Source organism: Lepidochelys olivacea, assembly GCF_965140295.1.
Source record: "Lepidochelys olivacea isolate rLepOli2 genome assembly, chromosome: 1".
Taxonomy (NCBI): domain Eukaryota; kingdom Metazoa; phylum Chordata; order Testudines; family Cheloniidae; genus Lepidochelys; species Lepidochelys olivacea.
The window spans coordinates 188,713,095-188,738,545 of NC_140411.1; the positions used below are offsets into that span (position 1 = coordinate 188,713,095).

Below are 25,451 nucleotides of genomic sequence, written 5' to 3' on the forward strand. Positions count from 1 at the left end.
AAAGCATAAGCAAAAAATGAATCATCATTCAGTAAATAAGAAACATATTCATCATTTTCTAATATCATAAAAAGGTAAAAATTAAGAATCTGAATAAACATATGTTGAGCTCTATAATTGCTTAAATACATGTGTATAAATAGAGTGTCATCCTGGTTAGCCAGAAAAAAGTACCAAATTTAGTGTAAAGGCTGTATTTAGTTGCAAATCAACCTACTACCTGGGGATGTAGAGGTTCCATTGGGGCCAGAGCTGGTTTATGTGCTTTTAGGCAGTGTTTCTCAAATGTGGCCACATGCGGCCACCAGGGGCTTTTCTTGCGGCCACAGCCTCCTGGGCTGTGATTGAGGGGGGATGGGGGCAGCAAAGCAGCAGCTCATCCCCTGGGGCTGCCTGTCGGGGTTGGTCCCTACCCCATTCTGGAGCGAACACTGTAGGAGCAGGCAACCAGTGTGAGTTCCCCACCTTCCCAGGTGCGGTGGGGCTCAGGCTTCAGGCTTCTGCCCTGGGGTGGTGGGCGGCAGGCTCTGGCCATGTGGCCATGGGCTCTGTCCTCTAGCTGCAGGGTTTTGGGCTCCATCCCCGGGCTCACCCCGCACCATCACCTCAACCCCCACTGCCTGCACCAGCCCCCCATTACCCCTGGCCCCCCTGCCTCCTTACCCACCTCCTCATCCAGGGCTTAATTTGTCCCCCAGCATGCCAGGGCTGAGTAAGTCTGCTGTGAAAAATGATATTAACAAATATACAAATAACATTTTTCACAGGAGCAGACCTAATAACTAACAATCCAAAAAAAAAAAAAAAATTAAAACACGCAAAGCACCTTATTTTTGTTTCTATTCTGCTTAGGTCCAGTAAGGAATAGAGACAGCTGTACATTATTTTTATTATTGAGTCTGCAAAAACACGCTACATACATAAATTACAATGATCCGGACTTATATATGTGCATATTTATTTGTTTTTCCTAAAGTTAATTAAGTATTTTAGGAAAAATTCTCAGAGGCTACACTCTGAGGCCACCAAAAATATGTTGTGAGAACTCATGAAGGGATTGGATATGGAGGTTTTCTTGTTAAGCAAAAGGAGAAGGGAAGCTGCCATTTACCCCCATCTGAGCCCTAATGGAGAGGGGGCCATGCTGATACCACAGAGTTCCCAGTCAGCATGAACAGCTGATCATACACTGCACTGCAGCAAGGCATTAGGGAGTGCACCAGCATTTCAGACTGCCCCTGGTGGAGCCCCAGTTGTCTGGGGGCTCCCTGCCGGTGGAGTTTTGGCTGTTCTCTGGGCCTCTTCTGTGAGAGGAAAATCCAAGCAAGAAAATATCAGGAGTTTCAGGCCCCAGCATGGGGAGAGTTAAAAGTTTGAGGAACTGCTGTCTATGAGGCACTGAATTCCTTTCCCATGTGACCCAGCAGCCAGTGTGGGGCAGACCCTATATTTAGAAAGCTGCTAAAGGTTTGGTGCTGACAGTTGTCCTGCCCCTTAGAGAAGAAGTCGCAGAGAGAGAGGCAGGGTGGCTGATCTCTTGCTCTAGCTGTGTCCCCTGCCAACTTTCCTGCCCCATCCACTGGGCTCCCTTGCTAAGCCTAAGACAGGGAGACCATTCTGCTGTTAGGAGAGCTCCAGACACGGACGGTAAGTGCCATTTCCTCACGTCTTTGCTTCCCATCTCACCGACTCCATGAGCGGCAGCAACGTCAGCCCTTGTTTATGGGACATGGCTGCACTGATATCTGAGACCAGCTGCCAAGGGATATCTGAGCCCTTGAGGCTGGGATAGGACAGACACTCCCTGAGCGAGAGCCAGAAGTCACTCTGTGAGGCTTGAGGAACTGGCTGCTGCTTCTCCAGGTTCCCAACCAAATAATATCACCCCCCCCCCCCGACACACACACTCCACTGCACGCTGGCAGAGGTTGGTGTCGTGGGTTCACGGCAAAGGCCTCCTGAGGATGAGTCCTGGGGTTTAAAGTTGGTCAGAATCAAGGGTTTGGCCTTGATCCTTTGCAGTGTTTGGTTATGAGGAGGGTAGGCCTCATATTCCCCACCCTAATTTTCTTCAGTCTCCATGTCCAGCCCCCCATAGTTAGCTGGATGAGGCTCCTTCTAGTGCAGTAGCCTTCAAACTTTTTACCTCACCCCCCACCCCCCCAGAGCCAGGGCCATGGCTCGGGGGGGCGGTTTAGGGGGGAAGGAAGATGTGGTGAGGGATAAGGAGGCTGAGCCTGGGGCCACAGCTGGGGGTGGGAGCAGAGCCTCAGCGGGGGGCCAAGGCCAGCAGCCAGAGCACTGGGCATGGGGCCGGCAGCCAGGGCCGGGGCCAGGAGAGGAGCTGGATGGTGCTCCCTCCCTGCCCCTCTGTGGGGCATGGAACAGGCCCCAGCCGTGCCCCACCCCCGAACATTCCTCCGCACCCCCCTGGGGGGGCACACCCCACAGTTCAGGTACCTCTGTTCTAGTGTCTATTAACAGGGCTGAGCTGTGTGGAAGGAGATAGAGTTTCTGCACAGCCACCCAAGGCCCTTCCTCCTTCCTGGCTCCCATACCTCTTTGCTCCTTCTCTGCGCAGTTCCCAGCCCCTGCCAGCCAGGAAGGTGTTCATGTCACTTCTGTAATAATGGTCTGCAATTCAAAATCATTGTGTTACCACCACAGTGCAGGGCATGGGGAATGCCCTGCCTCCGGCTGCCCAGCCTAGGGTTGCCACCTCTGAGGTACAAAAAAGCAGGACATCCAGGATGATCCTGAGCCCAAAAAACTGCACAGCTGGAAGTGGGTGCAGAGCACTCTTACAGATTTCCTGGGAGAGCTACCTCACAAAAGGATGAACCTGGGAAAATTTGGACAGGTAGGAGCCAGTGCCTCGCCTAAAGGGGTTTTCCCAAATGCAGCGCTTATGCTTGTTGTATTCTTATTTCCCTCTCCCTGCCATCTCCCCAGCAGATCCTCAGAGCTGGCCATGGCAAGCAGCAAGGACTCGGACAGCGAGCAGGTGGTACCAGACGAAGAGGATAGGCCAGACGTGAAGGCAGTGCAGGCCCGCTACCTTCGCAGCCCCTCCCCCAGCCAGTGAGTGTATTTGCCACAGGGGCTGCCACGGCTTCCTGACTGCATGTAACAAATTGCTTCCCCTTCCTCCCCTACCCCACACATACCCATCCTACTCAGATCAAGAACATAGCCTCAGGCTTCCCTTTCCTCTAAGAGGGAAGGATTTAGAATACCAGCATAGCCCGTGGCGGGGGGAGATGCTGTGGGGATGGAGCTCATGAGTTATTTATCTCATTCATTCATCTTAGATCACACACACACACACACACACACACACACACACACACACGCGCATTAGGAGGAAGCAGTATTGTTTTCCCACTCCTTATACTCTCCCTCCTCCTGTTAATTTGCAAAATTCAGATTGGCTTTCAAAATCCAGGTATGTTGGGACCCAGGCTTTTGATTCATCCCATTTTTTGGATTGGCAAACCCCACGTGTGGATTTTAACCCCCCAGAGATTGAGGCTATTTGGATTTTGGGTTTTGGTTCAGGCCTATCTCTCACAGAAAGGCTGGGAACAAGGCAGGAGGATGCCACTTACAGGGCAGCAAAAGTTGGGCTTCTGCCAGTTTTGTGGTGTCTTTTAGTCAAAATAAGTGTGATGAGATTTTTTTTTTTTTTTTTTAAAGTGCCTGCTTCCTAATGCAAAATGCCTGACAGGATTTCCCAGAAACTTTCAAATTGCACTTGGGGCAGGAAGTAGGGAGCAATAGAAAGATTCTGTCAAAAAGGAGATATTTTGGGGATTGTGGTTGTATGCAAATGGGGACTACGCAGGTTCCATTAACAGCCTTAACCATGAGGTATGCTACCAACAACAGCTAGAATGTTTACTTCATTTACTGTATTCATTAAAAAAAATGGCCCATGTAATTTTCTGGGCTCATGTGCAATATAATCATGTAGGAATATTGCCTAATCACCACGTCTTTCTACTCCTCCTCCTCACCTGATCAGCCATTCGGACTGAACAGAACCACCTCCCTCACCTATTACCTTTTCTGCCATCAGTACCAAATACCACAGTTAAAGTTGCAGAGACACTTCCATTCAAACGGCAACAAGCTGCCCTCCCAGGATCAGGGCTTGTAAACCGCTGGTGCACCTGTAACCCTCACACCTCCTGGTTCTGGTGTTCTGTCCCATCTAATGGCACCGAGACCACATGGTGGTGGGGGGGGGCAAGAGAGAGAGACTGGCCAGTCAGGGGAAGGGCAGTAGTTGGAGGAACGGGACGGGGGTTCTTAGGAGGAGGATGTCCAAGGAGCTGTTCAAGTGGTGGCAGCAGCACAGAAACTCCTGCGGCCTACTGGCAGTAGCTCAGGACCATCACAACTCCCCCTTGAAGCCAGCACTAGAAGCAGTACTCACACAAAAGGTGTGCTCATCCCAGCACTTGAGGTACCAGCACAACCCTGTGAGGGACTCCAGTGCAGTCACTTTATGGTTTGGTTTTGTTGAGATGTGTGACGGGGTGGACTAGGCCCAGCAGCTCCCTGTTGGAGGCCTCAGGGCCCTGCCATACCCCATCCCAGAGAGGAGAAGTGGCCTAGAGTTGGCTGTAGGGAAAGAAGACAATCAAAGGGGCTGCAGGAGTGGCCAATCAGGTGCCAGGAGGGCTATATAAAAAGGAGCAGCAGAGATAGAGTTTGTCAGTCAGTTGCTGCCTGGAGCTGGCAGAGAGAGGACAGAGTTCATGGCTGGATGAAAGAGCAGCAGGACCACAGACAACTCAGAGCAGGCAGGGACCAGCAGAGCTGAGAAGGAGTTCCTGGCTGGCTGCTGGGACTGAGAAAGGTCTGAGCCCAGGGAGGGCTGCAAGAAGACAGTGTCTCCAGGGAGGAAGCCCTGAGGGTATGTCCACATACCAGGCCCGGGAGAAGGTAAAGACAGTATACCCCAGAAGGGGTTTGTTCTCTTCCACCTACAGACAGCGTGTGTGACTTGTCCAGAGGGCTGAGTCATTGAAGACCTGCCTAAGAAACCATTATCCAAGGAGAGGGTGCTTGTGCTACCATGTTCCACAAACTGAGTGATTGCAGGCATGCACTTGATCAAGGGGGCAGTCGCGAGAGGCAGGTAACACTCTGTTACAGCCCCATAAACTGAGCGACTGCAAGCACATGCACCCTACCAGGGGGGCGCTCACAAGAGGCGGGTGCCAACCCCATTACAAGATGTTTCAGCAGTGGGTGGTGTTTTGGCAGTGGGTACCACCAGTACCACCACTTTTTTATCACAGTACCACCACTTTTTTTTGTCCAGGCTAACCCCAGCCCAGGACAAACCAGGGGATTCAACTTGTGCCCCAGGCACCATGCAGGTTAACTTGGAACGTTAAAGACTCAACTTGTCCAGCAGCAGCAGGAGGAGTTTGGGTCAGCACAGAGGGAGAAGGGGATATGGTTAGTAATACCAAATGATCCCTCCCCTACAAACTCGCCAGCTCTAATTGTAAGGAACCATTCCAAGAGGTGACGGGAATTTAATCTTCTTGGCTATCCACTGGGAAATCTGTTCAGAGTCTGGTCTATAATGTAGAGCCATCCCCTCAGCATGGGTTTCTGGGTGCCCCTCTCCCTAGCAGCACAGCTCCCTTTGGAGATGATACTATTGTCTGTGGCTCCAACAGCCATGCCCCATTCCTCCCTTTCAAACAGACTGCAGGCCTGGACATTCCACCACGCACATGGATTTATTTCCTCAGCAAAAGCTGAGTAAAGCAGTGGGGAGCATGCTACATGCAGTGGCTACTACCCTGCTCTTCTCCCTCCCTACTCCCAGAATCACACTTAGATTTGTGGAGCCTCCTGCAAATCCCTCTTCTGCAGATGTTGTGGGGTTTCCCACCCACTTTTGTTCCCCACTGCTCTACATAGCAAACAGGAGCTAAATTCCCTGTCCGTAGTTGCTCATCAAGATTCTGTCCACAAATACTGGTTTGGGCTGAGACGCCACATGCTCAGTGTCAACCTGGAGGAGAATTTGGGGACCAAGCATGTGCAAAATCTGTTCAGACAGTCTTGGCAGAGGAGAGAGGAAGGGTAATACACTTTCCCACTGTAAAAATTTGGTGCAGTTGTGGTCCCTGCCCTCCACCACCTCCCACCTCCATCTAATTGTATCAGCTGCGGTCTGAACTCTCCAACTCTTTCTGCACCAACCCATCACACTGCACAGTCCTTCCTGCCTGCCCCAGTCTCCCCAGCTGCTCCTGGGTTTGGAATGATGCTGTCCACCTACCCTCCCATAGCCAGTTGTTATGGGAACCAATTTAATCCATGCAGCTGGCAGCCAGGCTGGTGTGTGCAAAAGCCTGAGACGTCCAGGCCTTCTCATGGAGGAAAAGGAAACAGCCACAAATTCAAGTTAGAGAGAGAGAGAGAGAGAGAGTGTGTGTCTCCACAGTCAGCTGTCTAACCCGAATGCCATGCTGGGCCCTGAGGACCAAAGTGGGGCACATGGGACAAGCTTCTCTGGGGTTTTATCCTTTACTTGCTCACAGTGAACTCAGCATGTCTTTCTTTAATATATTCTTTGTATATAAATCTATTCCTGGTGAAAGGTGTAGGATTGACAGCTCTGGAGATTGATGCCCTCTATTTATCCATTGAACAACTACAGCACCGGCAGCAGTAGAATAAACTTCCTCTATACTAGCCCCTGTGGAAGTAACCCAGAGGGACCTCCTCCAAGGATGAGAGGGAAGCTCAGTATATATGACCTGTTCTGTCCTTGACACCTCTGTTGAGACTATCAACAAGAAGCCCAGTTAACAGCAGTTTCAATGGAGGCTTTTTTATGTGGCTACCTCTCCCCTGGGAAGGGAATCGAGACCCCAAACTTATTTCACATAGTTCACAGCACCACTACGATTATATTAACGAACCCTTTAATTCATTTTCCATTGGCAATCAAAGGAGCACATTTTTGTTTGCAAAAATGTTCAGAGGCAGAGAATGGGTCACATATACTCATATAAATGTATATTCAATTGAGGGCAGATTTTTAAAGGTATTTAGGTGCCTCATGAGATTTCCAAAAGCAACTAGTTGCCTAAAACACATTGATTTCAATGGGTGTTAGATACCTAGGTGCTTCTGAAAATCCCACTAGGTGTCTAATTAGCTTTGAAAATCTGGTTCTGAATGTACAAGCAGCCATCATGAAAGCTGTTGGTGGGGTTGGTAATTCTCCAGCCAGAGAACAGAAACAATACCATGTGACTTGATTGACCAAACACACAGTGAATGTCAAATTATGATGCAATCACTATGGTGAGTAGTTTGCAAGAGATCCACAGGCTGCCACATGATCACTTAAATCAAATAATCTGGAAGAACAAACACATCTGTAAAAGTCAAATAGTGTTTGCAGACAATTTGTTAACAGAAAAAGGGCCAAAACTGCAGCATAATTTGTTCTGAATTGTTCACCAAACTCTAGTCAGAAGCCACCCTTCATATAAAAGCAGAGCAGCAGACTTGGAGTAGACAGGTCTGGAATGGCCCGCAGATATTAGTGATGAGGGAGGTACAAGAACTTATATGGAATAAAATGGATGTTTATAACTCTCTTTCTACCCCCAGATAGCTCCATCGATCTAGCAGTGGATGTCCTAGCCACTCAGGATACATTACTCCTGGGAGAATTCTGTACAAAAAAATTTAAAAATCTGCTCACAATATTTTAAAATTCTGTAAAATTCTGCATATTTTATTTGTCAAAATAACACAATATAATCACACCAATTTTAATTATTTTGGTAATTTATTTCAAAATACCTGTCAGCAAATATATCTAACAATATAGACAACAAAAAAGATTCAGAAAATGTTTTTTGACAAATAGATTCCTTACTAGGCATATCAATAGAGAACTCTTGAGTAACAATTCATTTAAACTACAATACAGAACCATATTTTCCGAAACCCTCAAAAGCAGTGCAGAGAGCTAGGGGTAATGGAGGAGCTAAGGGAGAGGGAAATTATTGCTGGGAAGGAGCATGGGTGTGAACTTGGAAGATTGTTGGGTATGGATGGAAAAAGTATGGAACAGGTTTTTTGGGCGTCAGAGAAGGATTGTTAGGGAACTTCCCCCATGCAGACCCTGACTGACCCCTAGCTTCTCCCATTCAGTCAGGCACATCTGCCCCTGTCCCCCTGTGTCCTTTCACCCCCTGTACACGTGTCCCTCCACCCCCACTCAGACACCCATTCTCCCTGTCCCCCCTCAGCCAGCCCCCTCCCCATGTGTCCCTGCACCCCTTCCCTCCTGTCCCCATGTGTCTCTGTGCCCCCATTCAACCACCCTCCTTCCCGCATGTGGCCCTGCATCCTACTCCCCCTGTGGCCCTGTGCTTTCACTCCCATTCAGCCCCTGCCCCTGTTTGTGACCCCCCAGCAACCCCATGTGCCCCATGCTGTCTGTCTCCTGACCTGGCCCAACAGGCACTGTGAAGAAGACACTGCAGGCTCTTTCTCTTCCCTATCATAGCTGGGGCTGGCCAGGAGCGGCTGCTCTGTTTTAGCACCACAGTGTTCTCTGGTGGGCAAAAGGCAGAACTCCAGCAACTTTCTGGCAGAAGCTATTCGCTGCTGAAAAAAATAAAAATATGCGTGGCACATGAATTATGCATATACACAATGGTGAAAAATCCCCCAGAAGTAATACATCTATAGAGCAAGAGCCTGCAGCAGTGAGTCTCGGAGCCCAAGTCTATAGACTCTGGCTCATGGGCCTTGTGCCACTACGCTAAAATAGCTGTGTAAACATTCAGGTTGGAGCCTGGGCTCAGAAGCTATGATAGTGGGGTCGTCTTTAGTCTATACAGCCAATCCCTAGCGCCTCCTTCTACTATAACTAATGATAAACAAGAAGTGATTTTCAAGCAAGAAAACTAGCTGTGTGGATGTACCCTTGAATTCTCCTTCACATGAATAACCCATATAACAATCCCACTCCACCCACTACCGGCAGTCCTCCTTTGCAGGAACTCCCTCTCCAGGTCTGTTCTTCTGGAGTCTCCTTCCACTGACTACAGATCCTCATTGCAGGCCTCACTCTCACCCACTTGCTGCCACATAGCCCATCATTCCGACCTCCAAATCTTCTCCCACAGGACCCTCCACCACCTCTTGCAGACATCCTTTGGATGCCAGAGATCTCTTCCAAAGGCAGTGTGCAGAGGACACTTGTCACACTCTCCAGGGGGGAGTATCTTTCCCTCCATCCCTCATAAGGTCCTCTGTCTGCCCTCCCTGCTGCTCCCCTCTGAAATGGTTGAGAAGGGAAGCAATACCAGAGGTGCAGAGCAGATGAGGAAGTGTTTGTCTAATACCAATGTAATTGACTGGCAGGTATTCAGTGATATCAGACACAGACACAGAAAGCATCTTCATGGAGCCTATCCACCTGTCGTCTGCAGTAGCTGCTAAACAGATAATCAATGAAGGTAAGCGGATCAAAGGGGCAGGGTAAGTAAGAAAGACTTTGGTTGCACTTGGTTAGCCTCTTTCATCTGGGGATTTTAAAGTGCCAAACAAACTTTCATGAAGCCTCATAACCCCCTCCCCACCCCCGGCATGAGGTAGGGGGGTTATCTTCATTTTACATACCATTACACAGACATGTTTGGAGACTTGCCATAAAGTCACACAGTGAGTCAATGGCAGAGTCATAGAACACAGTGAAGGAGTCCTGATTCATAGCTGCCTGCTCTAACCAGGAGCACTGGAACAATGGTGGAGGGGTAGGGGGCCATGGTCCCCGCACTTTTAAAAGTGGGAGGACTATGCCCTCCCACTTTTTACTGGCCGTAAGGGCAAGCAATGGTGGAGAAGAGGCAGAGAGGAGTGAGCAGGGGGCAGGGTCTCGGGGAAAAGGGGCAGTGCAGGAGCGGGGCCTGGAGGAGAAGCAGGGGTGAGGCCCTGGTTTGGGCACTGGTCTCCACCCCCACTGTTAGGGAGCTTCTGCTGCTCCTGGCTCTAACCACTGGGCAAGCTCCCTTCCCCATATGCTTGGGATTAGAATGAGACTGCCCCAGACTCCTTTTCACTTGTAACCTTAGCCTATCTAGATCAACAAGGGATGAGAGGAAAGGTTACTGTGCTCAGTCCCCTATTAACTGTCTTGAGGCTACTGCCTGAGCACACACATGCACACATTTCAGACTGGGTGGGTGGAAACTGTTGAACAAAGTTAAGAAGCCCCCAGGATTGTTCCAGGGAGAAAGAATAGTGAATTCTTCACATGCGTTGAGTGACAGTCAGCTCATTCCAGAGCTGAAGACAAAGGAGGTCAAAGTGGATTCAGTTTGTCCAGGGATGTTGGAGTCCGCAGAGCAGCTGCTGGTGGAGGACCTGTACAACCGAGTTAAAGAAAAGATTGATGACACCAGCTTGTTCAACACACCGTGTGTGATGGACTTGCAGAGGGCACTCATGAAGGACAGGCTGGAGTCCCCCTGGGATCCTGTGGATGAAGTCTGGCCCAACGTCTTTATAGCAGAAAAGTGAGTAGGAACTTTTGTCCTTGAGATCGCACAAAATTTCTAGTGAAGGGTTTGATGGAGTCATTAAAGTCACCTCAGCATAATATATATTACATGTAATGCCTTTCATCCCCAGAGATCCAAAGACATTTTACAGTCTTTGTGTACAAAGATTACACTGCACTGAAAAGCAACCGCTTCTGTGAAAAACCACAGCTTTTTCACCATGCATACTGACACTTCAGAACAGTTTAGGAAAGGAAGGGAAGAATACCATATCCAATTAAAAGCACCTAGGAAACTGTAAGCAAAATGAAATTACTGCAGTTGGAATTTGGGCCAGACACAGGAACGCCTATTCCTTTAAAAAAGAGGGGGGGAATGCCAGGCAATGTATTGAAGATAAGTGGCCAGAGTGTCTGTTTTATGGCTCTTCCAAAAGATAGCACTTTCAGCAGCCTAGTGCTCCTTAGCACTGTGCTGGGGCATTGGTTCAGCACTGAGAGGGAAGAGTGCTATCTAACGAATCACCAGTAATGTGTCCTGCAGCACGTTGCTTCTCTTTGAGCATCTCTCAAGTAAGTACTGAATATAAACTGCTAGAAGACCATTGAGAGAGTGCTACTTCTCTGGCTAATCTTAGAGTAGAGGGAGGGAGGTTACTGTGTCTACAGACACCTCAGTCTCTTAGGCTGGACATGTCTGCATTTCAGCTTGTCTTCTGTTCACCTAAATGGGATAGAAACCCTACTCTAAGATGCTGAGTTGGCCCTATCTCCTGCTCCCATCTCACTTTCACCATTCACAGACCTTGACAGCCTGTGTTGCTACTCACAGTTCTGAAGTCTGCATCAGCCATTTGAGAGACAGAGCAGTCAGATTGTTGAGTGGAAAGGGTAAACTTGGGTGTCCGTATCGGTGTCTATGAAGCAGAGACAGCCTAACAGATAGAATATTCCTTTAAGCAGAGATCAGGTTGGGTAGGTTTGCACCAAGTTGGTGACTAAGTACTTCTCCCTGGCAGCCACTGATTTGTGCTCCAGAATCTCAGGTTTTATTTAAGAGTCTCTGGCTCTTATGATTGCAAAGGAAGCTTCAAAATGTGAAAAGAGTCTAAGTAATCCCCTGCTGTGTGCCTGAGTCTGCAGAGAGCCTGAAACAATAGATCTAAGAGATGTGAACTCTCTCATGTATCTCAATGGGAGTCAGCTTTGAAGACTAACTATGGCAACTTACATGTGAATATCGTTAATTATTATATTACTAATCAAAGCTTCCAAGAAAGGAGAGGCACTATCATAAGATGAGCATTTGCACAGTCTACTGAGAGTGTAATCTCATTTTGGAGTCATGATTGGGTGGTGGAGTCCTGAGTGCGTGGACATTAAGCTGTGGCAGGAGATTGGGAGAGTATCCTCACATAATGTTTTTTCCAGTCTGTCCCTGAGTTTAAGGATGAAGGGAAAGTCCTGGCATGGGAATCTATCTAAGCTGCTGCTTCTAGGTCAATCTGAGTGCACAAATCATACATGTTAAAGATCTTGTCTTTCAATATCATGCACTTTTTCTTGCCCTTAGATTGTTCAGGGCTCTGGTACACATTCCTGAGCCAAAAACCTGTTCCTTGTCTAACCCCTCAGATTGCACAGGACCTTTATAAATATCCTTCCACAGCATTCACTGGGCTGGCAAAGAGTTATATTCAGCTTGGCTTGCCACTCTCCATTCCCCATTGTGTTAATTCTGTTCTGTTGTTTTTCCATTTTAATCAAGCTATGGTTACCCTCTTACTGGCATTTCCCCTTCTAACACCACCTCTGCTGGCCTCCTGGACAATGGACTGGCTCTCTCCAGCCTCAGAACAGGAGCCAACTTCTAATATTGCTTTCTCTTCTTTGGAGGAGTGTTGCAGTGAACAAAGGCCGTCTGAAGAGGCTTGGGATCTCTCATATCCTGAATGCAGCTCATGGAACCGGCGTGTACACAGGGCCAGATTTCTACAATGGTTTGAATATCCAGTACTTGGGCATTGAGGTGGATGATTTCCCAGAGATGGACATTTCCAAACACTTTCACCAGGCTGCTGAGTTCCTTGATGAAGCACTGCTGACATACAGAGGTAAGATAAGGAGATTGGGCAAGTTCCTGGACACTTGAAATCCAGTGATGCAGGAGGCATCAAAGAGAACATTTTGGACCAGATTTCTATTTTCCCTTTGGCTCCATTGTGTACGGCAGATTAAAGAGTTCCTGGTGAATACCGCAGGCCTAGTTCTGCACTGCCCCCACAGAAGGCCTATACACAGTGGGCATTCCAAGGTGGGGGTATGTCAAGAATGGACTGGAGATGGAAGGGGTGGATCAGGGATAGGAAGAGACATAGCTGATGTAGTTCTGCACCCCAGAGATCCCCTGCTGCAAGCCCTGCAACTGAATCTGCTGGTCTCCTGCCTGAGCCCTGACGCTCATGAATATGCTTTTTCGAGCCTATCAAGTGCTACTGTTGCAGTAATATCCAGCTATTGGTCAGGACTATCTGCTGCTATGTCCTGTACACTGATTCCTCACCTTTGCTAGATTATCTGCTACAGAACAGTAGGGGTCACTGTGCTACTGAAAGACAAAACGGGTAATGTGTTTCTAGGTGGTGTGACAAAGCTCTGTCCTTGCCTCCTTGGGTCCCGTGTTTCCTGGCAGATTTTGCTAGCCTCAGAGGCTCACTTGTGACCCTCCACGTAACCCTTCTCTCTCTAGAGACAAGGGTCACAGTCTACTGAGCCATTTTCATCATAAGCCAGTGAGGGAGGTGAGGAGAAGTTATCCTTCCTTGCACAGTCTCTGTTGTCTCCCAGTCTCAGTGATTAATCAGGGGGCAAAGATGGTGGGGGGGGGGGGGAAGCCCGGGCCCATCCTCTACTCCGGGCCCCAGCCCAGGGACCCTATTAATATCAGCTATGGTAGCTGACCTTTTAGAAACATGACATGTACAATTCCCTGGGCTACTTCCCCCACACAGCAGCCCTCACTTCCTCAAGCTCCACTTCACCCTTACCTCAGGGCCTCCTTCCTTGTGCCTGATATGGTGTGTACTATTCAGCCTCTCCAACAGCGCAACTTCCTCCCACACCCACCTGACTAACTGGGAGGCTTTTAACTAGTTTCAGCCAGCCCCTGATTGGCTTCAGGTGTCCCAATCAACCTAGCATTCTCCCTGCCTTCTGGAAAGTTCTTAATTGGCTTCAGGTGTCTTAATTGACCTGGAGCAGCTTCCATTTCACTTATCCTGGTACCAGGGATTTGTTTAGTCTGGAGCTAATATATCTATCTCCCACTACTTTTCTATAGCCATCTGGCCTTGCCCCGTCACATATCTCCCCCCCTCTGCTCAACACCATAGAGTTGGGCAACTTGGGATGCCAGGCAGTATGCTCGTGACAGACCATCAGTGTTGCCATGGTGGCATCCAGCCCTGTGCTGTATGCGGAACTGGAATGGTTGGAGGGATAAGAACTACCTGGTGACCCTTGCATTCTTTTCCTTATTCCGCTGCATCCACTGGAGGAGTGCATGGTCCATCACAAGAGTAAATCGCCAGCCTAAGAGGTAATAACGCAGTGTCTCCATAGCCCATTTGACAGCAAGGCATTCTCTCTCGACTACTGCGTATTTCTGTTCTCTTGGGAGAAGCTTTCTGCTTAGTTAGAGGATCGGGTATTCCTCCTCTCCCACCATTTGCGACAGAACTGCCCCCAACCCCACCTCGGAAGCGTCTGTTTGTAAAATAAATTCCCTGTTAAAGTCCGGGGCTATGAGTATGGGATCATTACAGAGGGCTGTCTGAAGGTCTGTAAGTGCCCCCTCTGCTGCGTCGGTCCACTTTACCATGTCTGGACCTCGGGCCTTCACCAGGTCCGTTAGCGGACTTGCCCTAGTGGCGAAGTGGGGAATAAAATGTTGGTAGTAGCCTACCATGCCTAGGAATGCACGGACCTGCTTCTTTCTGGTCGGCTGGGGCCAGTTTTGAATTGCCTCTAGCTTATTCATTTGGGGCTTCACTATGCCCCTTCCCACAATATATCCCAGGTACCTAGCCTCTGCTAGCCCTATGGCGCATTTAGCGGGATTAGCAGTGAGGCCAGCCTCCCTTAAGGTGCGCAGTACTGCCTCAACTTTCTCCAAGTGGGTTCCCCAGTCTGGTGTATGGATGATGACATCATCTAGGTATGCAGCTGCATAACTAGTATGGGGACGCAGCAGCTTATCCATGAGGCGCTGGAATGTGGCTGGGGTCCCATGTAGCCCAAAAGGGAGGACGGTGTACTGGAATAGCCCATCCGGGGTGGAGAATGCTGTCTTTTCTTTAGCTTCTTTGGTCAGAGGAATCTGCCAGTACCCTTTCGTCAGATCCAGTGTAGTCAAGAATCGGGCACTACCAGTCGGTCAACCAGTTCGTCGATGCATGGTATGGGGTATGCATCAAAGTGGGATATTTCATTCAGTTGGTGAAAGTCATTACAGAATCTTATGGTACCATCAGGTTTAGGCACTAAAACAATTGGACTGGACCACTGACTGTAAGATTCTTCAATAACCCCTAATTCTAACATTTTCTTTACTTCAGCCTTGATTTCTTCTCTTTTGGCTGCTGGGATTCGGTAGGGTCTCAATGTTACCTTGGCTCCGGGGATCGTGCGGATATGGTGATAGGTCTCAGTCGTCCGCCCTGGTTTTGTAGAGAACACATTTCGGTTGCGATTAATCATGTTGGCTGCCTCGATCTTTTGGATCGGCGTCAAGTCGGATGATATCCTCACTTGCTCGTGTAAGTTATCCTCCTGGGGAAGGGTCTCCTGCATGACTAAGCATGCCTCTCGATCGTGCCAAGGTTTTAGAAGATTGCTGTGGTAAATTTGCTCCGATTTCCGGCGGCCTATCCCAAGGCTTTGATTACTTCGTAGGGTCCCTCCCACTGGGCCAACCGTTTACTTTCTGCTGTGGGCACCAGTATCATCACCCGATCCCCTGGTTAGAACCGTCGAAGCTTCACTTGGTGGTTATAATGGGCTTGTTGGGTCTCCTGTGCTCTCTCCAAGTGTTCCCGTACAATGGGCGTAACTCGGGCTATCCGATCTCTCATCTGCAGTACATGCTCAACTATGTTCCTTCCAGGATTTGGCTCCTCTTCCCAGGCTTCTCTGGCTATATCCAATATGCCCCGAGGGTGGCGCCCATATAGTAGTTCGGATGGAGAGAAACCCGTGGAGGCTTGCAGAACCTCCTGGATGGCAAACATGAGGTAAGGCAATAGGGTATCCCAACCTTTCCTATCCCGGCTCACCACTTTCCTGATCATGGCCTTGAGGGTCCTATTGAATCTTTCCACAAGGCCATCTGTTTGCGGGTGGTATACAGAGATCCGTAGGGCTTGTACATGGAGCAATGAACAGAGATCTTTCATCAACTTGGACACGAAAGGTGTCCCTTGACCAGTCAGTATCTCCTTGGGTAGCCCAACCCGGGCAAAGATCTGTACTAGCTCCTTAGCTATTGTCTTGGAAGCTGTGTTGCGTAGGGGAACATCTTCTGGGTACCGGCTTGCATAGTCCAGTACAACAAGCACATGTTGGTGGCCCCGAGATGTCTTCTCTAGGGGCCCTACCAGATCCATGGCTATCCGTTCGAAAGGAACCTCTATTATTGGAAGAGGTATCAAAGGAGCCCACAAGTATGGGCGAGGGCTATGTAACTGACACTCCGGACAAGAGGTGCAGTATCACCGGACATCTTCATGTACTCCTGGCCAGAAGAACCTCCTCAGGATCCGTGCCTGGGTTTTCTCTAACCCTAGGTGTCCTCCAAACAGGTGACTGTGGGCAAGACTCAATATGGCTTTTTGATGTTTTTGTGGCACCAGAAGTTGTTGTATCTCTTGCTCCTGCATTTGCACCACGCGGTACAGGAGATCTTTCTTCACTATAAAGTAAGGTCCGGCACCCCGGACCTTCCCATCCATGGGTATCCCATCGATCTCGGCCACCTCTTTCCTGGCATTATCATATCTGGGGTCCTCCGCCTGGTCCCGCCCAAAAGTGTCTCTCCGAGGACTCACCTGCCCAAGCTCCGAGGGGCTGGTTTCTGCTTCTTCCAATGGCTCGCCGCTGTCATGGCTGGGGGCAGCCTCTGGCTCACCTTCTGTGATGGAAGTTTCTCTGTTGGCTGCTCGCATCCATCTGCCTAATAGGGAGGTCTTCTGGCCCTGGGTCAGGATCCGGGTTCCCAAGGCCTTCGCAGCCTTCCTCTCTTTTTTTGTCTTCCGGGGGGCTGAGAACCGTTCCTGAGAAATCTCAGCGAACATCGGGGGTTGACATTCCCCCGGTGACAAGTCTCTGTCCTCAGGGTCCCCACCTCCCTCCAGCCTCTCCGGGGGGAGTAAATTATCAAACCCTGGATAGTCCCTCCCAATGACTACAGGATATGGGAGTTTAGGAACTACGCCCACGGTCACCTCAATGGGGTTTCCCTGAACCTCTGTCTCCACTGGGATGGTGGGGTAATGGCTCATGGCCCAATGCACGCACATCACTGCTACGCGTTTAGATTGTAACAGCTGACTACTTTTTACCAGCTTACCCGATATGAGGGTGATAGCACTCCCAGAGTCCACAAGCTCTGTGATCTCTGCTCCATTTATCCTCACTGGCCTGGTGTAATTACGCTGGGCTAATGCAACCCCCGCGAGGTGGATAAGGGAGCATGGGACCTCCCAATCCGCCAAGTTACATTGCATAGGCTCCTCGGTGCTGGGACACTGTGCTGCTATGTGTCCCCACTCCCCAAATACATAACATCTATAATTGCTTTTAATCACTCCCCTATCCCTGGGGCTAAGGGTTTAGTCCCGGGGTTCCCCCCCCTCAGGCCAATCCCTTCCTTCTGGGGTCCCCGCTGGTTTTTGGCCCCCCCTTTCTTCCACCTAGGACTCCCCGGGGGTTTGGCTGCCCAACCCTCCAGGGTTGGGGTCGGGTGCTTGCTTCGAAAGGGGCCTTCCTTGGGTAGTTGGGTCAGTTCCCTGGCTGTCATCCATCTTTCTACCAGTGTGATCATCTCGTCATACGTGGACGGATTGTTCTAGCCTACCCATTTGCGGAGATCTGGCAGCAGTCCCCACATGTAATGGTCTATGATCAGGATCTCCAAAATCTCCTCCAGCCTGCACACCTCGGGCTGTAACCACTTCTGCGCGAGGTGTATGAGGTCAAATAGCTGGGACCTCGGGGGTTTGTTCTCCTGGTATTTCCACTCATAGAACCTCTGGGCCCTTACTGCTGCCGTTACCCCTGATCGTGCTAGGATCTCTGCCTTCAGATGGGTATAGTCAGTGGCATCCGTGGCAGGCAAGTCAAAGTAGGCCTTCTGGGCCTCTCCACACAAAAAAGGGGCGAGAATGCTGGCCCACTGCTCTTGGGGCCACGCCTCATGCTGAGCAGTCCTTTCGAATGAGAGGAGATATGCCTCTACATCATCTCCTGACGTCATCTTTGGCAGACAACCAGTGGCCCTCAGGGTTCACGTCCTGTCGGACCCCCGGGCCTGGGTGATGAGGATCTTCAGCTGATCCACCACCTCTCTCAAGAGGGCACGATCTTGGGTCGCCTAGCTCATCAATAATTGATTGGTTTCCTGCTGTAGCCGCATAGACTCCTGTTGTGCCATTGCCTGAACCCAGGTGGCTTCCTGCTGGGCTGCCGTGGCTTGTACCAGAGCTCTTACCACCTCCTCCATTGTGGTACAAAGCAAACAAACAAACCAAACCAAAAAAAAATCCAAAACCCCAGTGCACTTTTTTTTTTAAAACCTCTTTCTTCCGCCACGCTGTGAACGAAATCCCACTTCTCACACCAATTGTGACAAAGCTCTGTCCTTGCCTCCATGGGTCCCGCATTTCCTGGCGGATTTCTCTAGCCTCAGAGGCTCACTGTGACCCTCCACGTAACCCTTTTCTCTCTAGAGACAAGGGTCACAGTCTACTGAGCCGTTTTCATCATAAGCCAGTGAGGAGAAGTTATCTTCCTTGCACAGTCTCTGTTGTCTCCCAGTCTCAGTGATTAATCAGGAGGCAAAGGTTCGGGGGGGGAGCCCAGGTCCACCCTCTACTCTGGGCTCCAGCCCATGGACCCTATTAGTATCAGCTGTGGTAGCTGACCTTTTAGAAACATGACATGTACAATTCCCTGGGCTACTTCCCCCACACAGCAGCCCTCACTTCCTCAAGCTCCACTTCACCCTTACCTCAGGGCCTCCTTCCTTGTGCCTGATTTGGTGTGTACTACTCAGCCTCTCCAACAACGCAACTTCTTCCTACATCTCCTGACATCCACACCCACCTGACTAACTGGGAGGCTTTTAACTAGTTTCAGCCAGCCCCTAATTGGCTTCAGGTGTCCCAATCAACCTAGCATTCTCCCTGTCTTCTGGAAAGTTCTTAATTGGCCCCAGGTGTCTTAATTGACCTGGAGCAGCTTCCATTTCACTTATCCTGGTACCAGAGATTTGTTTAGCCTGGAGCTAATATATCTATCTCCCACTACTTTTCTATAGCCATCTGGCCTTGTCCCGTCACAGTGGTTATAGCCAAAGTCCTGCATGCTCTGTTGGACCTAAATTTTATGGCAATATATCCCATGGCCTGGTTATTTCTATGGAACTCTGGTATAGCATTCTGGAAATTCTGTAGCCATATCAGCTAAAATTAAAAATAGAGATCTTAACTGAATTAAATATGAAAATGAATACTACAGTCAGTCTTCAGTATCCCTTGTGTTATTTATTTTCATACTAAATTCACTGAATTTTATTCTGCCCTTACATTTTGAATGTGGTGCTAATTTTTATGTTGACAACGTAACTACATTGCACAAGGTCTCAGTTGGAAAAGCTGGTGAGCTAATAGGAGGCAGCTGGGGCTTCTGGCACATAGGAATTTGTGAGAGGCAGTGTGAGGTAGTTGGGGAAGTTGAATGTTTCTGGTAAAATATCAATAGTGAAATAGCTGACACTTTAGATTTGCTTTGCTGGGTTTCAGAGTGAATAGCACATTGATATACATGGGATAAATGGGAAAAGTTCAAACATCTGAGACGTATCGTTCCAGGTTATCTGTGGATTCAGGCAGATGCCAGTGCATCAGTTATGCTCATGTCCTGTTTGCAAGGGTTTTTGATTTGGTTCTCTCTTTTTATTTTTTTAATTTTTTTGGTAACTGTAAAGAGTTAGAAAAGTCATTTAAAAAGAAAGAAATCTTCCATTCTGAAGCACAATTTTTCAGCAACAGGTAGGTTCTGTGCAGGGCTGGCTCCAGCTTTTTTGCTGCCCCAAATGGCGAAGGAGAAAAAAAAAACAAGCCTGGCTGAGCTGCCGCCGAAGTGTTGCGAAAGAGGAAGAGAGGGACTGCAGGGCCCGCCGCCGAAGACCTGGACATGCCGCCCCTTTCTATTGGCTGCCCCAGGCACTGGCTTCCTTCGCTGGTGCCTGGAGCCGGCCCTGGTTCTGTGGCAAATGCTATGGAACATGGAATATACAGTGCCTTGATTATAACATGTCTTTGGTGGTATTATAAGGCAGTGGAGCAGCTGTGTCAGTTTATCAGATTGCAGGCTCAGCTATATCAGTCTGCCACCTGGCTATTCCAGTTCTAAGACCCAATATAACTCTGCATGCTCATCATTCTGACCTATAGCAATCTAGATTTAAGTGCACCCCAATGTGGCAGATCTGAGCCCTGGCAAAAATACAATTAATAATTTAATATTTATCTAAGGCTCTCAAAGTGCTTTACAGACATTAACTAATGAATTAATTTGTCCTTCCAATGGCTTTCTTGAGCTTAGTATTAATATTCCCATTTTATACCTGGGGAGACTGAGGCATGGAGCAGATAAGTGACTTAGACAAGGTCACACAGCAAGTCAAGAGTATTGTAAGGCTTGACTCACTAATGTTTGTAAAGTGCTTTGAGATTCTTTGATTAAATGCACTATATAAGTGCAAACTATTAATACAATTTCTGTAGTTAGCTTATTTTAAAATGTGCCCATCCATAGCTCGTAGCACATGTACACATGTTACTTGGTATTATTTTGATTGTCTCAAATTTTAATTAGGTAAATCAAAAAATAAAACAAAGAAAAAAATACTTAACATTGGTCTGATCTAAACCCTAGTGAAATCAAGAAATCCATTGACATCAATGGATTTTGGAGCAGGTCCTATGGGATGCATTGCAGTTTAAACCTTGTAGGTTATTGAAAGCATCTGATACTTTTATATTTCATACCTGTAGGTAAAATCCTGGTAAGCAGTGAAATGGGAATCAGTCGCTCGGCTGTGCTGGTGGCTGCTTACCTGATGATCTTCCACCACATGACCATCTTAGAGGCCCTGCTGACTATAAGGAAGAAGCGTGCCATTTATCCCAATGACGGCTTCCTGAAACAGCTCAGGGAGCTCAATGAGAAGCTGCTGGAGGAACGAGAGCAGGAAGACGCTGGGGATGACGATGACACAACCAGTCAGAATTCTGTCATCGAAGCAGGGACCCATTCCCTGCTGTCTGGAGTGGAGGTCTCTGGGAGTGTCATGGGAGCCAAAGTGCACTCCATCACAGTAGAGGAAGAGGATACCAACAGCATTCTGGGAAGTGTCATGAGTTCTTCATCCATGGGAAAAGTTAGCTTGGTTTCCAAAAAGCCCACTCTGATCAGTGAGGAGGAGGAGGAACAGCTGTATGAGGAATGGAGGCAGAAGCAAGGCCTGCCAACAAGGGAACCACCAAATCAGGATGTGGAAAGCACGCCTCCAAAACTTCCAGATCAGGGAGAAGAAGAATCTGAAGAGAATGTGGAACAGATGATTCAAGAGTGGCAGAGTCGAAATGCAAAATATGAAAAGGAAGGTTATTGGCTATCCAGGGAGGAGGATGGAGTCTCCAACATGGGAGAAAGGCCGTATCCTTCAAGTGAACTGGGTGACTTGGAGAGTGTGAGTAGCCTTGACATCCGAATCCTGAAGCAACAACTGGAAGCCAGCAGCATCAACAGGCTGAGGAGGGGCCGCACAGACTCTGTGTCTACGGAAAGCACCTGGGATATGTGGAACCAGAGGCTGCTGGAGATTGAGAAGGAAGCTGCTCAGAGATACCGTTCCAGGAATAAAAGTGGTGATGATAGTCCAGAACCAGAACCAGAACCAGGAAGAAAGGGAAGAGATGTGGATGTGGAGAGCGTTATCTCAGACACCGGCTCCTTTCATAACTTCTGCAAAAAGAACAAAGACAAGCTGACCCCTCTTGAAAGGTGGAAGATCAAGAGAATCCAGTTTGGCTTTCACAAGAAGGATTTAGAATCCTCTGTGTCCCCCAAGATGGAAGATGGCAGCCAGCCAGTAGAGGAGGCAGCAGAAGAAGAGAAGGATCTATCCGATGTCAACCTGACAGCTTACCAGGCCTGGAAAATAAAACACCAGAAGAGGGTGGGCAATGAGAACAAGGATGATATTGTGGAGCTTGCCAAGTGCGAAGATTCTGCTTCAGCCAAAAGGAAGCAGAGGAGAATGGAGTTACTTGAACATTCAAAAAAGACCCTGGAAGAAAGCCAGTCCCTGTGCAGCTGGGAGACAGAGAGCGCAATGAGTGGGAGCATCCCGCTGTCATCTCTTTGGTCCTCAGCACCTTCCATAAGCGGTGCTGAGGATTCAGCTTCTTCACTGAGCATACAGAGCAACCGGTCATCTTTACCTCAGAACAGAAGCAGTGCTGGGGCTATGCAACCCCAAATGCCAGCTATACCTCTGCCCAACATCCCAATTGGCCAGGGTGATGCAATATCCATGGCCAGCATTCAGAACTGGATTGCCAGTGTGGTTAGTGAAACCATTGCTCAGAAACAAAATGAGATAAGGATGTTGTCCCACCCACCCTCCACATTGGCCTCCAGCATTAAGTCAGGTGACTTTGGCAGATGCCTCGACGATGACAAGGCCTCCCTTCTCAGTGCACAGAGTGGCTTGTCTGTAGCTAGCTCTCTGCTCCGCCAGAGGGACATGAACGGTGCTGACACCCAGTCCATTCTGTCTTCCAATGCCTCAATGAGCATGAGGACAGGAGAGTCTAGCTCAAGCATGAGGGGGACTCAAACAAGCAAGCCACTGTACAGCCTCTTTGCAGATGACATTGACCTGAAAAAACTCAGCCGGAAGGAGAAGGAGATGCAAATGGAGATGAGAGAAAAAATGTCAGATTATCAAATTGAGAAGCTTGTCAGAGACAACAAGCGCAGCACTTTATTTAAGAAGAAGAAGGCCCAGGGAGAAGATGAAGAAGAGAAAGTTGAAGACAATACAGAGAACACAATAGGTGGCATTCGGTACCCCTTCCAAACAGATCTTGACAGAACTGATACAGCTTCTGCTTTCTCTGGTCAGTTTGCAAATACTGGTGCCAGGAATTCAGAGGTGGACACCAATGTTAATAAGTGGCTGAGTGGCCTGAAAGCAGAAGGAAAGACATCATATCATGACCATGCTGAAAAGGCTAGAGAGAAATACAATAGATCATCCACTCTCAGAGAGGTGGACTCTGAAGCATGCAAGTATAGCTTCTCCAGATCCCAAAGTGAAGAGGTGGATAGTTCTTCTTCCTATCAGTGTAAAGGTGATTCACTGAGAACCACATCAAGATTTTCCTCTACCTCTGCAAAAGAGGACAGGGAAATGTACAAGTTCACACGAACAAAGGTCAGAGAGACAAGTTCTAGGGAAGAAAGCCCAGAGCCATCCTATGATTCTGAATCCCCAGGACCATCAACGCAGAGTCGAGTCAGATCCCGTCACTTGGAAAAATCTGAAGAGGAGTCTAGTTCCAACATGTCAGAATTTGGAGCAAAGAGAAAGTTCATTCAGAGTTTTTCAAAGTCTGAAGAGGACGGAGACAGAGAAGAGAAGGTGGAAGAAAGAGAAGAGAGGTTTGCATCAAGGCAATTCTCACAGTACAGACGAAGCACCCACAAGGAAGAAGAAATGGATGATGATGCCATTATTGCTGCCTGGAGAAGCCGGCAAGAAGAAACTAAGGCAAAGCTCCGGCGAAGAAGAGAGGAATGACTGAGGACAAGGTTGTTAAGGCACCATCAGGACTGAAGTGGGGTCCCAGCCTTAGCAGGCGTCCCAGACACAGATGTCTCACCTGAATCACTCATTATATTTCAGATCATCTTTCATGATTTCCAGGGCACTGCTGATGTCCTGCAGAAGCTTTCTTCACCTTAATCAACAGACTTGGAGGAAGAAGGTTAATCACTTGAAGTGTTTGTGGTTTGTCAAAAAGAAGAAGCTTGTGCTAAATGATTAGCATAGGTGTAAATAAATCTTTAGGAGACACTTGTAGCTGGAGAATATTTTAGTAACAATAGCAGGTAAAGCTATTCTGCCCCCTGACCCACAAGTCAAGAGTTTGGGGGGGAGGGATAGCTTAGTGGTTTGAGCATGGGCCTGCTAAACCCAAGGTTGTGAGTTCAATCCTTGAGGGGGCCATTTAGGGATCTGGGGCAAAAATTGGGGACTGGTCCTGCTTTGAGCAGGGGGTTGGACTAGATGACCTCCTGAGGTCCCTTCCAACTCTGATATTCTATGGTCAGGTCTTGTTTTGATTATTTCACTTTTCTGGAGTCATTAAAGAGTCACTAGCATTATTTCTAGCTTTGTTTTGATTATAAATGGGGGGATAGGGAACTAACAACCTTCTCTAGATGCTTGACAGTGTGGTTTCATTTCTTATCAGCATTGCTTTTTTGATGTGGAAAATATTGAGGGGGTTTTTTTAGTACAGTATACCTTTTCTTATTAAGCACAAGCCAATTTGGCTTTTTTATGATATTCATCAGTGTCATGAATATCAGCATGATTTTGGGGAATACATTTAACGTTTGCTCCACTGAGTAGCTGCAGCAGGACAAAATATCCATTAAATGTAGCTATTGTGGGGATTTATATTTTAGGGTTTCTTAATTTATTTGCTGTCAATTGGTTGAGACTACAGGGAAGAAAGCGACTTTGAAACTCAAGAATAGTCCCATACTGTATATAGCATAAGGCCAAACTCTGAAATTACTACTTGACAGTGTCTGACCCTTTTAAAAATGATTATATTTAGGGTGGTGGATCTTGACATGTATATAGTAGAGCTAACATAACCTATATAGTAACAAGAAAAGAACTAGATAAGTTCATGGAGGATATGTCCATCAGTGGCTATTAGCCAGAATGGACAAGGATGGTGTCCCTAGCCTCTGTTTGCCAGAAGCTGGGAATGGGCGATGGGGATGGATCACTTGATGATTACCTGTTCTGGTCATTCCCTCTGGGGCATCTGGCATTGGCCACTATCGGAAGACAAGATACTGGGCTAGTTGGACCTTTGGTCTGACCCAGTATGGCTGCTCTTATATTCTTATGTTCTAAGAATGCATCCTCCTTGTTAGAAGTTTAATACACTAATGGATCTGTCTGTGTAATACCACTGCCCACAACTGGATGGAATTAGACCCAGCCCAATGTGATTATGTCTCCTACTAGTTGCTTGAGGTCTACAAGAGGGAAAAATACTTAATACTATTGACTGCTTAGTAGTCTTAATAATGGATATTCTGATCTCGTTCAAAAAGTAGAAGTGTGTTTTGAAGGATAGGTCTTGAGTTCAATTTGACTCATGCATGTATGCAGTTCAGCTGGTGCCTGTCTGTTATGTCTGTAGTCCGATTGTGTCTTTTATTATTTTTCAGCATTATTGCCTGAAATAAAAGGGTGGTACTCATGACAATCTCTGGTAATAAACAAATGGGT

General features: G+C 48.1%; 1 protein-coding gene across 3 annotated transcripts; it reads left to right on the top strand.

The window, feature by feature from the left end:
• The first annotated feature begins 1,474 nt into the window (after positions 1-1,474).
• On the top strand, positions 1,475-25,451 carry STYXL2 (serine/threonine/tyrosine interacting like 2). 3 transcript variants are annotated; one of them, XM_084624596.1, is made up of 6 exons: positions 1,475-1,647; positions 2,953-3,081; positions 9,427-9,521; positions 10,349-10,580; positions 12,461-12,678; positions 20,899-25,451. In XM_084624596.1, exons 2-6 carry the CDS (start codon positions 2,972-2,974, stop codon positions 23,712-23,714), a joined length of 3,471 nt encoding a protein of 1,156 aa, XP_084480722.1. In that variant the 5' UTR covers positions 1,475-1,647; positions 2,953-2,971; the 3' UTR covers positions 23,715-25,451. The 3 variants fall into 3 exon arrangements, with proteins under 3 accessions (XP_084480722.1, XP_084480723.1, XP_084480724.1); XM_084624597.1 differs by having other exon boundaries at positions 2,956-3,081; XM_084624598.1 differs by lacking the exons at positions 1,475-1,647; positions 2,953-3,081; positions 9,427-9,521; positions 10,349-10,580; positions 12,461-12,678 and adding exons at positions 13,248-15,381; positions 15,703-15,855.

What these genes read in the sequence shown, in the direction of transcription:
- STYXL2 (XM_084624596.1), top strand. Translation starts at nt 2,972, where the DNA reads ATGGCAAGCAGCAAGGACTCGGACAGCGAGCAGGTGGTACCAGACGAA. An exon ending in CGCAGCCCCTCCCCCAGCCA is followed by an intron (nt 3,082 to 9,426) that starts GTGAGTGTATTT and finishes ATTGACTGGCAG; the next exon opens with GTATTCAGTGATATCAGACA. An exon ending in TAAACAGATAATCAATGAAG is followed by an intron (nt 9,522 to 10,348) that starts GTAAGCGGATCA and finishes AGCTCATTCCAG; the next exon opens with AGCTGAAGACAAAGGAGGTC.